This window comes from Castor canadensis, chromosome 2 (genome assembly GCF_047511655.1).
Source record: "Castor canadensis chromosome 2, mCasCan1.hap1v2, whole genome shotgun sequence".
Lineage (NCBI taxonomy): Eukaryota > Metazoa > Chordata > Mammalia > Rodentia > Castoridae > Castor > Castor canadensis.
In genome coordinates, this window is record NC_133387.1 from 195,609,653 (window position 1) to 195,625,125 (window position 15,473).

The following is a 15,473-nucleotide window of genomic DNA, read 5'->3' on the forward strand; positions in this document are numbered from 1 at the left end:
ATTGGCTTTGAGATAATATGCACTAAAATTCTTCCGTCTCCGATCTTTTCTAACTGGAAATGTTCTTGACCTCTTAAGATGGAATTAATGCCTTAGTGGTTTTTTTCCTAGAACTAAGTAAAATAATACATATGCAAAACTGCTAACATACCCAGGAAGAAAACACACACACACACACACACACACACACACACACAAAATACATCTTGATTGCCTTCCAGTGTTGAAGGTAAAGACTGTCCACACACACATATCTGAATGGCTCCAGGGGCTCCCAGAGAGAAGGAAGTGTGTCTGTAGTCAGGGGCAGATACACTACACTTGAGGAAAAGAAACTTAACTGTAGAGCTTTCCTCTCACCCTGTGAGAAACTTTACATTTACTTTGCTAAAATTCTTTCTGGATTGCACTGCGTTCAACTTAGGGAAGGCAGAAAAGACAAATGGCAAACACCAAAATAAACTCCAGAATTTGAGAATTATGCAAACAAAAGGGATCAAAACCACTAGAAGAAATAATACTAGAACATGAATCAGCTACTGGGCTGTAGAACAACTTTTTGAAGTAATAGTGTAGAAGGGAATCATAAGAAGACAGCTCAACAAATATGATTTCCTAAAAATTTTAAACCTTTATGAAAAGGCTTAATCTACCACCCATTCTGCCCCAAAAGCAAGCACCAACCAGAGAAAGCATGTTCTAGTGTATTTGTTTTCAATAAAGGGGAGACATACAAATGGAAAGAGAAGTGTGGTTAAATTCAGATAATGCATATGTTGGAGAGAACATTTAGGGACTAATATTCTCAAATTTCCTGGTGACTAGAAAGCAATATGATAATTATACTGAGAGGCTTAATTCATATTTATAATATCTGACCAGATAATTCAAATCTAGGAATTAATGTTGAAATAACTGAAGTATATAAATAGACATTGACACATTATCAAAACACATTATATAAATTAACTGCATAATCACAGGACATTATTCCATTGTTATGGTACCAGTATATATGGAATGATATGCAGAAACAAAACGATGTTTTCAGAGATTTCTTAATGAGCTAAGAAATACTCAGGATAACATGTTAAGGGCAAAAAAGCTGTATACAAACTTACATGACTCAAATTTTATTGAGAAAAAGCAAAGAAAGTAAGCAAACAAGCAAGAACATTGAAATACAAGCAATGACTGGCACTAGGTAGAATAATATTCCTTTTTATGTACTCTGTGCTTCTCAATTTTTGTTCAATAGCAATGTACCACTATTATAATCACAAAAAAGACAAATATTAAGAAAATATGCATATAAAAACTTATTGCTTTTTATAATCATGGCTTACAATTGTATGTACAGAACTAAGCAAGGAAGATACACAATGGCTCTCAGGTTGTATTTTTGCAAAATAAAAAAAATCAGGATTATGGGACATTACACTGAGTAAGAACTAAAAGGAACATTCAGCCTGAGCATCTTATTTTAAAGATGAGAAACCTGGGACCCAAGAAATACAGGTGACCTGCTAAGAACCTAACAATGAGTTAATGGTAATAATTGTCCTAAAACATATATTTCTTGCTTCTCAGCCCATTTTCCTCCAACTTAACAGCCATATTACCAACATTCTGGACAAGGGATATGTTAGAAGAAGGTGGAAAAACTGGCTGGGAAAAACTTCTAATGGTGGGGAAATTTGCTTTTAGTAAAGGAGAAATGAGGATGGTAAAAAAAGCCATCAATTGGCAATGTGTGGACAGACCTAAACACCAAAAAGAAGAGTCATTGAGAATCCAGTTCTAGCAGGCTGGGGAACAGCCCTTTAGAGCATTCATGAGAGCAAGTTCAACCAGAGAATGTGTCTACAGAAGAAAAATTAGAAATCATCATCCTTTACAAGAAAAAGAATTAGTTATCTACAGCTTAGACAGAGTGGTAGATGCTAAAGAAGTTAAGCTAGAGAAGGTGTATTTATAAGGACATCATGCCTTTAATTTCTCTATGGATTTGTATATGAAAAACACTCTTGTGACGGTAAGCTATTCTTGTACATTAAAATTCTTTAAATTGATAATTTGCCATCATTATTTCTGCCATATATACATATACTTCACAGATATTTCCCACATGATTGACATGTTAGAACCTGAGTGGTACAACACATATCTCTGTAATGCAATATGTATGGTACAATTAAGTAATTCCAGTTGTAATAGTGAATTCCAAAATACTTTGAATGATACAGAAAAAAAATCATATTAATTATCATCTGATATAAAAATACTAATTTTTTTCACCTATTTATCTTGGGCAAGTGAGCCTTAGGCTTTTTATCTAAAAGACAGGATAAAGCACCTACCTGCTAGAATTTTGGGACATAATGAAATGACAGATGTAAAACACTGAGGATAGGATTTAGAATAAGAAAATACAAAATAAACATTTGAAGTTCTTTCTATATTCCTTATTTTCTAATGTGTACACTTTCCCACTTCATCCCTTCCATTCTTTCCAAATATAACTAGAATTTCACTGAGCTAGAGCCCACATTTTACTTTTAATACTTCTTTTGCAGAGCTTCAGTTTTGTGGGACCTCAATACTTGTTGACCAATTCTACATAGTAGGGATCCAACAACCCTGTAGATGAAGGTAAGAGCTCATCTTTTGAAATTTCCCATGAAAAACTGGAAGGAATCTCTACTGACACAGTATGAAATCCTAGCATAGGTTTTATAGCTGATACATATATGGCAGAAGTGTGTGTGTGTGTTGAAGAGAGGGGGTTATTAGGGAGAGGGACATCATTTTCTGATAGGTAAAATCACTGAATCAACAGAACAATGAGCAATGTAATGATGGGCTCTACAATTTGTTGACTAAGTGTGTCTCTGAGGCAGAGGCAAACCTATGGGAAGCCTGCAAATTTCAATTTTATATTCCTCCCCTACAGAGTAGGCAAGTGAAATGGAAAAATAAATGTTGTCAATTTGAGCTTTCTAATATATTTGGCAGACAAGGATATTAAGTTTGAAAGTAAAGCAATTCATTCCTTTTCTACATGGCTGTAATTTAATTCTGTTCTTTGATGAAAATAAAGTTCATGACGGTGGGAGCCCCAAGCTACCGATCCTACCCCATACTCACCAACCTGCCACTACACACTTACATGTAACTCTTTTCACTGTGCCTGGGAATCTATATGCATGTCTTACTTTAAAACAAAAATCTTAGTATTATGCATAAAAATCATCTGCGGGGCTTTCAAATAACACAAGTTTCTGAATCTGCTATAAAAAAGTCTGATTCAGGAAACTGCATGTTGTAATGAAAATCTCAAATGATCATGATGCAGAAGAAATCAGAAACTACTACAGGTCGCTGCTTTGTCTTCCTAAGGAAGATATCATTTTAACCATCTTTCCTTCCAAAATACTCTATTACAATGTATGTTTTATAAAGGTCTTATGTGCCTTAGCTCTTCTTTCCCTGCCATTGTAATTCCCTTATGTTCATAGTTCATAGTGAAAACATCTTCATTTGACTTCCAGAACACAACACTTGCTGGTTTTTCCTCTCTCATTTCCTCTGACCACTCCTCAGTGGCCTTTGTTGGTCCGTCTTTATCTCCCCAACCTCTCAGCATTGACATGCACAGGGCTCAGTTGTTGGCTATTAGTCCTTTGATAATTCTGTTCTATCAAAAATTAATCCGTAAGTGATCTCATTCATCTAATGGCTTGTATATCAAACTGCCTACTTGATATTTCCACATGGTTGTCTAAATAACATCCCAAATTTTTCATGACCCAAACTGAATCTGATACTCCTCCAAACCTAATTCTTTTTCAGTCTTCTCCATCTTTTCAATTGTTTAAAATCCTTAGAATTATCTTTTAAGGATTTTTTTTTTGGTCTCTGCATCCTTCATTCAATCCATCAGCAAAATCCATTGTCTCTGCTTAAGTTTTATTTATTATCTGAACATTTCTTCCAACTCTCAAATTAACCAGTCTGTCCATTTCTCGCCTCTGTGATTTGAAGCTTTATCACTGATCATCTTCCTTCCACTCATCCTCCCTTTATGAGCTATTCTTGATACACAGCTGGAATGACCTTGTTAAAATGTAAATCAAGAACATGCCACTCCTTGAAACTCAATGACTTCCCATCTCACAGCAAAAATCAAAGTATCATGGGACCCAAGACCCTACAAAAATATGCTTACCAATTACTCCTTGGACTACTTCTCTAACTACTATCCCACTCTTAGTTTCTAATTATGATGCATTATCCTCCCAAGATTATGCATCCACCTGTGTTCTTTCATTTAATAATAATATATTAAAACATCTTAATCTTAAAGCTTCCTGATGGTAGAAAGACTTTACTTATGTACTTTTTATATGAGACTTGACTTTAAAAAGCTTTCTCTTTCTTTCACTCAATCTATTCATCTCAATAGTTAGATAGCAAATTCAAACTTCATTTAAAATGTAGCAGACAAGTCAGTGTTAACAGTTATAGCCAATGTCAGTAGAAAATTGGGGAAACTCATTTTTCCAAAATGGAATTATTGGATCATTTATCTGGCAAGGTTATTTGCATAGTGAAAAGGCACTAACATATGTGCTAAGCATTTCACTATAAATTATTGTTGGGTAGATGTATCTATTGGAATAATACAATAAAGACAAAATTTTAAGATAAGGCAAATTTTAAAGGACACTGACATTTTAGTATTTATTATACCATTGTTGAATTTTCAATCATCAAGACTAAAGATAAGCTACCTGATATTAATGGAAAAATGCCAGGAAAAAAATTTAAAAATCATGGTAACTTAATATTTTACAAATTAATCATGTCCTTACTCTTATGATTGACTGAATTCAGAGATTACTCAAAATTCTAATCCTCAATAAATATTTTAATGTTCATGTTTCTCAATATGAATGTCCTTTTCCTTTACAATTCACTAACAAATCTAGTAGGCTTCAATTTTGTAAAGCCCTGCTTTCTTTGGAGGCAACTTGAGCTTCACAATGTTCTCTCTGCATTTTTATTAGAAAAAGAGGGGAGGGGAAATGAGAGGCTGGATTATGAAGGCACTTAAATTAATTCATTAATTCCCGAGAGATGAAGATGGATTTTACAGTAATATTGCACTGAAGCATAACTCCTAACATGTGGTAGGATTTTCATTTTTAATAACTCCCTGTGTAAAGGAAAGAGGTTAAATTTGCTGATTTTTAAGAGGAAAATATATACAATAAATTTGAAAAGAATGTATTTATTCTTGAAGTCATAATTCTTCTGTATTGAATATAAAATCTACTGAACTATAACACATCCAAAAGTCAGTGATAAGGTAGAATGAAAAATGAAATATCTAGAAACAGATTCAGTCATCTAGTGCCCCAAAGTAGAAAAAAAACTCATCACAGATTTTTGAAAATAGACTCATGTATCAGGTTTTCAAATAAGAGTTTATGTTACAATTTTAGCTTCATATGGCAAAAATTCCTTAATGTACTTTGTCACCTTTATTGTTTTCATGTCAGCATCAGTAAACATCAACCAACCTACTAAAAAAAAATCAATTAGCTTACAAATACTTTAGGTGAGGTGTCAGCATTTTAGTCATGAATAGACATCTTTCAGTCCATATGAACTCCTGCAAATGGTCAGTTTGAACATACATGCGTATGTGTCAGAAAATAAAACTATTCGGTAAAGGGTTATTTAATTCCTTGAGGAATTTGATGCCAATATGCATATTTTAAAGGTCTAGCATCCATTAGAGAATTAACATAGTTATATACAGCTAAGATATCTTCAGGTATGTCATTATGTTGTGTGTACCCTTGACAAAGAAAAAAATGGTCAAAATAATAAAAGCTATATTAGCATTAGAAATGTTATATAATTAACCAAAGAACTCTCACAAATTTACTTATTCTTAGTTTTTGAAAGTAGTTCTATGCATAAATAAAATTACTTAAACAAAATGTATTGATGCTATAGTTGAATCTTGAATGTCTTCTATAGGTTCATATGTTAAAGGCTTTGACACCAGAGTGGAACATAAGGAGGTAATGGGAAGCTTAAGAAGTGGGGAGTAGTGGGTGGTCTCTAGTTCATTGAGAGTGTGTCCTTGAAGGTGTAATGTGTTCTCAGCCCCTTTATTTTTCTCTCTCTTTTGATTGCAGGCCATGAGGTGAGTGGTTCTGCTCCACTACACACTCCTGCCATGACTGGTTCCTTACCACAGTTTAAAAGCAATGGGTCTACCCAATCATAGATGGAAACTCCTGAAACCACTAACCAAAAATTAACTCTTTCAGGTATTTTGTTACATCGATGGAACACTGACTAACACGTTGACTTAAGTATTAATCAAACTTCTGGTTTCTAATCCTACTCTCAAATCACTTTTGGGGTTGAAAAACCATTGAATTCCATGCTTTTTCCATATAATGTTATTTTCTGGGCCAACAAGAGGACGGACAATGCAGCATTTACTGACTTCCCCACTGTTGTAACTGAAGTTTTCTTGTTGTGCACCAATACTCATCCTGTGTTTTGATGCTTGGGCTTTATCTTACTAGAGATGTCAACTAGTCCATGAACCACTTGACCAATAGCATTTGAGAGATGCAATTAACTGTAAAATTTATCTTCATTTTCAGAGAGATTTAAAATGAGGAGGAAAACTGCATTTTAGAATTGATGTCATTTGGTGTTCTATTTGCCAAATACATTCAAGTGAGGTTTTTTTCCTACCCAGGACTACAATTTCTGAACAATAAGTTTATTTTTACAAGCATCTTACATTGTCCTGTGTATCGGTATTTTCCCCATCCTCACTTTCTGATAGTCTTCTCCAATGTGTCTTAGTTTAGCAGTGTTTCTCCCCAAATACTGATTCAAAAATGGGTCCAAGTTGAGTTTCCTTCCTGTTTAGCGTCTCTCATGTTATTATATAACATATCAAGGAAATGATGGAATAAGCAAATTTCACAGAATTCTTTAACACAATTTCTTCGAAACTTGTATATATTGATGTGGATTATACTTGTCTGATAGCAGCAAATTACGTAGCATTTCTGAAAATCATTTGATAGCAGAAATTTTTAACATAGTATAAGATTTGTGTTTTGAGGAATAACTCTTGGGAGAAGACTTATAGATAGCTAACACTTTTTGTAATTTCTTTTTTTGTTATATGTTACTCTAAATTTCTGGAACTCTGGGATTCAATATGATTTTAATACAAAAAACTCCTTATTTATCCAGTATTATCAGAGAAGGAGATAGTCATGCTTCGAATCTTAAAGTAATAGACTCTGGTTTAAGCACCAAACTTATTTGCCTTCTATTATGCAGTGTGGTCACACACTCCTGTCACAAAAATTTGTTTGTGCTATGAGTGGACATATGCACATATGGCCATGAGGCAAATGTCAGGCTTTTGGGGTAAATATTGGCAATCACTGATAGAAAAGATAGATGAAGGTTAAATATTGTTTCTCACACAACTTTACCACCAGTTGTTACAATACAATGGAAACATATATAAAGCAAACATATAAATATTATTAGTGAACAAGAACAAAACAAATAGCAGCTTTAGAACTACCATATACAAACTATGACCAACCTTATATAATCTCAGAGTGCCATGTTGGGTTTTTCTTTCTCCAAAGTATACAGCTAAAAAATCTTCCTATACTCTGAATTCTCCTGTACTAGTCTTCATAGTCTACCTTCAGTTTACTATTTAACAGAGAAGCCAGCTATTTGTGTTGTTTAAATTATTTATAAAGTGACCAAGCTGACTCTGAATTAGACTATGAGTCCCAAAAAAGCAAGTATGAAGACTTTCCAAAATAATCTTGCAATCTACTTTGCCTGTTCAGAGATTGCTTCTTAGTGTTAGTATAGTTTCCTCCAGTTGCTGAATAAGTTATTTGTGAAACAACATTCAAAAAAGTTATACCAGATACTATCAGTATTCATAGTTTCATATATTCTGAATAAGATATTTTATTTTTATATTTGGCTTCAAAATGAATTCAACAATTTTCCCAAGCTTGTCAACATTAATATTGTACCAGAAAGAACAATGACATCAACTTTAATGCATTAGGGAAAATGTGTGTGTGGTTACAGCACTATTCAAAGATATTGGCCAGATTAATAAGAAAACTATTTCATATTTTTCTGTTCTCATTAATTGACTATCCTTGTATATGCATTAAGATTGATTAAGGGTGCTGCTAAGCATTTATGAATGTTAGACAACACCTAGCAAGAACCTGAAATAGGAGTATTTCAAATTTTTAGTTGTACTGTATAATAGGATCATTGTTCAAAAACCAAATAATATTAGGGAGATATGATTATAGAATTATAAAATCCCACAGTTGGTAGAAAAAACTTTTATGGCTTTTCAATTTTTTCTCTCAATAAAGGAATTTTAGTTTCAGGACTCTTGGTTTTAATCCAGATCCCATCCTAATGTTTTTAGTAGTTAAAAAAAAACAAAACAAATTTCTGCCTTAACATACAATTCCCACTATAAAACAGTTCGTTAGTTTTTTAAAGTATACTTAATTGGAATGTTCCTCTTACTAAATTCCATACACTAGTTCTGTACACATTATAGAAAGGAATACGTTCACTCTGCAATATGATATCTCTTCACATCCTTAAGGTTGATGTTTATGTCTCCCTGCACCTGTCACCCCTACCCCAACTCTCCCTTCACTGCTACTCGCGTCAAGCCTTGTCTTTATAATTCTCAAGGCACGCTCTCCACACCGGTACTCCACTCTTCTTGTGGCTTCATCTTTCTTTATGTATGGCATCCAGCCTGATTTTCAAGAAAATTCACTTAAACTATATTTGAAGGAACTAAAAGACAGATTGCTTTTAACTTACTTACCTTGAAATAACCTATTTCTTTCCTATAGTTTCCCACATACTTTGTCACATTTTAGTTGTTTTCCACTTTATCCAGTTCATTCTTGAGACTGCATCTCATTGATTATTCTACATAAAATCAATAATCTTGCTTATTTCCTTCAAGCTTCCTTAGAGGCATAGAGTTTCCTTCCAGTTTCATAAATGGCCAAGACAGTTTGAACCAGAGTGGGCTTCACAGGTTTGAAAGTGGCCTCTGCTGCACCACAAAGCACACAGTCATGAACTGTATGTAGAGAACATTCAAGAAAATGACTAATGTTATGCTTTATAGATTGAAAAATATTATACATTATTCATTATGGTATAATATAAACCTATAATATGTTATATGAATGAGAATATATCAAATTATTAATCAATTACATTACATTAATATAATATGACTATACTACATTTTGTAAATATCTAGTATTACATATGTAATGAATATATTTATATAATGCAATATAATCGCAAATAATATCCATCACATATTATGTAGTATAATTAAAAATGTAATCTAGAACATCAAGAAAATTATACTAGAAATTAAGTCTTTGTATATGCTATTTCCAAAATATAAACACTATGTATGATTTATTAAAAATATTATACTTTAGAGTCACATGAAAATTTTATAGTCAGTAAGTACATAATCCTGAAAAACAATGATAAGATTATGCGGATGTGACAAGTCAATATTGTCTAGCCAAAATATTTTTTAAATTGTCAAATGAGGGACTTTTCCAGGCTTGGAAAATAAATTACTTGTCACTCTCAAAAGAAAAAAAATCTAAGAGAAGAATCAAGGTCAATATCTAATGATGTAATTTATTAATACCACAAGTCAGCTTATTAAAGATACACTGTATTATTCATTTAGCTCAGCACTTTCTTCTTTCTCTTCCACAGAAGCAACTGTGCTCTTTCAAAAACTAAGTACAAGGATGAAAGTCAGAAAGTATAACAAACATTTTGGAACACAAAAAATGGATCCAATATCAAAATCTTTTTTTCTTTTTTCCTTTATTTTTAATATACAAGTTTTTTTTACTTTGCTTTATTAAAATTTTTATCAACATTAATTGCACAAGGGGGTTTCATTATGATTTTTAACAACATGCATATAATATTCTTTGATCAAATTCACCCCATCTATGTTACTCTTTCTTAACCTCTCCATCTTCCCCCCAAAGGTCACTCCTTGATAGAGGAGAATTCATATCAGAAGAGTTAAACTAGTTGGAGAAGAAGAAAAAGCGTTTCTAATTAATAAGGGCTAAATATCTACTCAAGTTTTAAATAGTCTTACTAATAAATTTACTATCAGCTCAACTAAAAAGGAGAATAAATGTATAATGTAGAATTTCAAGGGACATAAATACAAGAAAAGATTTTCTTTACTGAATTAAAATCCTCCCTCAAGGGAAAGAACATTTAAAGATGTGTCAATTTCTTGCTGAAAAAATGGCAAGGTAAGAAAGAACTTGAAATGTGAAAGTAACTGAATATAAGCCAATCTTATAAAGATAAAAGTGCAGAACTCTAAAGGAGACTGGCAGACATCCCAGGTCAATTAAGGAAGAAGTCCTGCAGAATAAGCAACATATTCCTCTTTGAAATCCTAAATTTAGATAATGCAGCTCAAAAATGGGTAAATGGAAATAAAAAATACAAAGAAGAGAAGAAAAATATAGATATAAAGATGATTCTTTTATGTGACAAACTAATAACTCAATGACTTGTATAATGAATCATTGGTTAATTCAAGGTAGTAAAGGAAAGCTATTGCTTGACTGAGAAGGCTACCTGATTGGCTGAATGGAACTATATTACTTGTCAATAGGTCATGCTGATAGTCTCAACTACAAGCAATCATAAGTGATCAAATCTGGAAGTTCCTGCTCTAAATGTGTTATATTTGGCATTGCTGGTTAGGATTTCACTATTAATAGCAATAGAAATAAAGGATAAGTGTTTCTAGGGCTTCAGCTAAAAATATGTGAGAGTTTAACAAAAGGGTAGCTTTAATTGTTAAGAGAAAATCATGGGATGGATTATTAAAATTTTTGTTTTATATGTTGTTTATATAACAACATTTGTTGGGGAGACAATTTAGTAGTGTATTTTGCAGATAATATAGTGGTATGCCATAATCATGCTAGTTCAAGTCATTTGAAACTATTCAGAAAATTTACCATAGTCTGCTATCTTCTGAATATTTAATTTCATTCTTTGGCATCAAAAGTGTTCGTACAGTCTGCAGTTTTGAAAATGAATTTAATCCAGTTCTTCTGAGTCAAATCATTGCTCAGAATCACTTCAATAATTGTTTTAAAGGGTCAGGGTTATTATTTTTCTTTTTCTCTAAATTTGCATTAACTGTAGTTCATCTATTTAGCTATTTCTACCATCAAGTCATACTCTCTTTATCTAGATTTTTATACATTTGAACAATTGATTTCTTTACAAGAAGACAAAATTTTGAAAAGAAATGGAATACTACTAGATGGGAAACCAGGATCTCATCTTCTCCTTTAGTATATATTGTTATGAAAATTTTAAAATACTGTTTATTAAAATTTGTAGAATCCTTTTATTCTTGTATATAACTAGATTTTTTAATAAATATGATTTTCAATATACTTAGGTTTGATAAAACTACACATGTAGCACACGATGAAAATTATGAATGAAGGTATTGATTTTAAAAGTAAAACAAAATATTCAGAATTCTGAAAGAAGTTTTGAAAGTGATTTAATATAACATCCCCATCTTAAGGGGAAGGATTGATGCCCCATGCAAGTTCAATAGTGAACTAGCTCAGTAGTCTAGTGGCAGAGCAGAAATTAGATGTCATGTAACAGAACTTTGGTTTTCTGAGATCTAGTGAGTGGAGGATGAACAACATTGGAACATCCTCTTTGAATGAAGGAGGCTTCATAAAACCACAACTATTGTCAAGAAAAAGGTCCTGCATGAGTCAAAAGTTCAAGACTGGTAGTTTAGTTTTAAAAAGTTAACATTAGGGTGAACTTCTTGCAGAGATGAGAAGGCACTGAAAAGGTCATGCTACATTTCATTCTTTTTCTGCTATGACTTTTACGAATAGTGAAAGAAGCCAAGTATATTTGAAAACATAATGGCATGCACCATTCTTCCCATTAATGTAAGAAAAAGAGTACATAATAAAAAACTGTCACACCCTAACATATTATTTTATCAAATCTTTACTGCCAGAATATTTGTTTGGGATAGATGCCATAATACATGAACCTTATTATAAGTTGCTATCATTTCTTTTTATTTTTCTAAACAATAAAAAACACTTCTTAGTTAACGTTAGTGAACAATGACTAAATATAGTATAGTTGATTTATATTAGTGTGAATAGTAAAATTATTTATAAATCTGATTTCATTGTGTTGGCTCATGGTCTTTTAACTGACTTAAACATTTAAAACGTAATGGCCAACTAGATGTTTTGGCAATTTAGTTGAAGGTACATATGAAAAACTAAATTAAAACAATCTTCCTTTTATCTTTGTACCAGATCTTTCCCACTTAGTATATTTTTATTCAAAAACTACTATGTGTACAATAATACCTTAGTTGATATAATCAACCTAACTTAGAAAAATTAAGGATTAAGCAATACTGAAAGCAAGGTTCAAAATAATTGGTTAGGCTCATGTACCTAATATTTTGCTTTATTATTGAATTTGGATCTTTATTGACATTAAAGTTCAAGGATATGTTGACTATATGAGATGTCTTTTAACTATCCTCGGTAAATATTTGATGTCAGGGATTGAGAATATACAGTTTTAGTATCATGGGCAATATTACCTTGAATAAACACTTTAAATTTAATGTTTTATAGAAGAGATTGAGGCAGATAATTTTAGCATTTCAATACTTGTTCTAATAACATAAGATGTGCACATTTTCTCATTTTTCCTATAGCCTTATGCCAGGAGCTAAGTATGAAATTTAATGAGCATTTTCAACTACTAAAACTGGTATTATATATTTTAATAATCCTACATCCCTGCTCCTATCCTATTTATCTCTGCCCCCTTTTCTTATGAATTTAGGTGTGTATTTATTTGCTATGATCTCTCTGCTTCATTAGACTGTAAACTCCAAAGGATTAAGAACCTTGTCTCTCTTGTTCACTATTTCAGCCTCAAGATTTTTAGAGTAGAGAATGGAACAAAAGAGACTGCTAATGCTTAATTAATACTTGCTGAATGAATAAAGGATTAAATGCAAACTCAGATTTTATGCTTTTCCTTAGTGCTTCTCTCAGGGGTTGATTCTATTTTGAAGCGATATGGTTAGATCTTTTTTCCAGTGGTTTTCAAACTTTTATGGACATAGGCCACAGAAATATCTTTTATATTGCCATATGTCTAAAACCATATCCAAAATACAATTATTATAACCTACAATGAAAAAAGTAATGCTAGTGCTGAAATTGATTTCATGATCCACAAACCTGCATTTTATAAAGCACTGTGTTTAGGCCACAATACTGACAAATGAACCACATTACTCTCCGAGTATGTTGGAGGAACACGTAGATCAGACTCAGTGTTAGATGGTATAAGAGCTTGTCAAGTGTGCATTTTCCTGAACTTCCTACCCTCCTCAGGCACTTCTAATTCCCTGTGGATGGGTGTCACTTACTTCCCATATCCTAGACTTTCAGGAGCTAGAAGGCCTAAAAGAACTCTGCAATTTTGTCTTCTTGATGTCATTGGTGAGAGGTTGAGAAAGTATATATGTTTGGATTTGGATTCAGCTACAAACCAAAACAATATTCTAAAATTGTTTCAATTCTCAACACAGCCAAACAAAGAATTGCAATCTTCCTTTTGTAAGTAAAGCAACTGAGGCTGAAGAGGCCCAGTGATCTGTTCAAGGTGAGGCGGTTGGTGAGCTGAGATTTGACTCACTCTTGCAGATGTGGTGCCTTGTTTTGGAGAGACAGGTACATTCTGTAAAACTCCCGAAACCCAGAGGCAGCTCCTCTGCAACGCTCAGCTTCCAGGCACAGAGAGAAGGGAGGATCCCAAAGGTCCCTGCCTCTTAGAGGACTGTGAAGGGAAAGCAACACAATGTTCTCACCCAAGTTCTTCACCTGGTCCAGGCCATCTCTGCTCGGCCTCACGATGTGTTCTCAATCCTTCTACTGTGCAGGAGCTGGGTAGGACACAGAAAAAAAATACTCTTGATGATTTACTGTTGCACTTATCCTCCACCATGGGCTCATCACAAGTACAGCTCTGTGAGATAGGAAAGACAGCTTGTTTTGCCCTGAGAAATTACCTTGGCTCAACTAAGACCACGCTGACTGCGGCCCGAATGAAAGCTCAGAATCCGATCTTTTGTGATTGTGTTTTCCCCATTGCACATATGGGGAAACCTTGACTCAAACAAATATGATTTTGGTTGTAGTAAAAATATACGCCCCAACTCCAGATCACCTCCTCAAATTCCACCATCACCAAGGCCAGAGCTGTGGCTTGTGGGTGGATGCCCCATGTCTCCTGGCCAAGTTGTTCCCGGCTCCCTTGCTGGTCCCCACAACTACAGTTAAAACCCAGGGCGATGGGAAGAGTCCTCGCCCACTGTCAAACTGGGCATGCTCAGTGGCGCAGCGGGTTTGGCCCGGGCCTGGGGAGCCAGGGTGCAGGACTCGCTGCTCTGAGCCAAGTGCGCGGAGCCGCCCGCCCCCTGCAGCCTGTGCTGCGGCTGCCGGCCACCGGAGGGGGCGACCAAAACGTCAACCTGTTGTTGGTCCCGTCACCATTTACCAACTCTCAGCGCCACAAGGAAGTGCGGCACCCACACGCGCTCGGAAAAGTTCAGCATGCAGGAAGTTTGGGGAGAGCTCGGCGCGTAGCTCGGCGGCGGCGAGAGCGCAGGGCGGCGCGGAGTGCGGCCCGCAGCGGAACCCGCTTTTTCTCTTGGAGCGACGCGGTCCCCAGGTCGCTAATCCCAAATGCACCGGCTCATCTTCGTCTACACTCTAGTCTGCGCAAACTTCTGCAGCCATCGCGACTCCTGGGCCACTGCGCAGAGCGCATCCATCAGAGCTTTGCGCAACGCCAACCTCAGGCGAGATGGTAAGAGGCTGCTTTGACTTTTCAATTTAAAAAATCACGTTTGTTGTTGCTGTCGTTGTTCTTTTTGCCCCCCCCACACACACCCCCACCCCCACCCCTCCTCGCACCCTCTGTTTTGGGATGTTTTCTGTGAACTCAGGCTGAATTCATTTGTTTGGGGAGGGGAGTTCTGCCTGTCCCTACTTGTGCGAGCCCCTCCTGTGGAACGCGTGCAGGACGCAATATAAGGGGTCAGGTGGCTGCGCCCTGAAAAGTCGTGTTGGTGGCCAGTGGTGTTTGATACCAGAATGGAGTGCTTCAGCTAGGAGTCAGAGAAAGTTGCAGCCTGAGCCACCCTTTGGTCAGGCTCTTAACCTTTTGAACACAAA

At 34.8% G+C, this 15,473-nt stretch overlaps 1 protein-coding gene across 2 annotated transcripts in view; it reads left to right on the forward strand.

The window, feature by feature from the left end:
• Positions 1-14,630: 14,630 nt before the first annotated feature.
• Pdgfd (platelet derived growth factor D) overlaps positions 14,631-15,473 on the forward strand; it is a 230,893-nt gene continuing 230,050 nt past the window's right edge. For both annotated transcript variants that reach the window (XM_074066817.1, XM_074066818.1), the window contains exon 1: positions 14,631-15,105. In XM_074066817.1, coding sequence (XP_073922918.1) covers positions 14,982-15,105 — 124 coding nt within the window. In that variant the 5' untranslated portion in view covers positions 14,631-14,981. The remainder of the gene's footprint in view (positions 15,106-15,473) is intronic.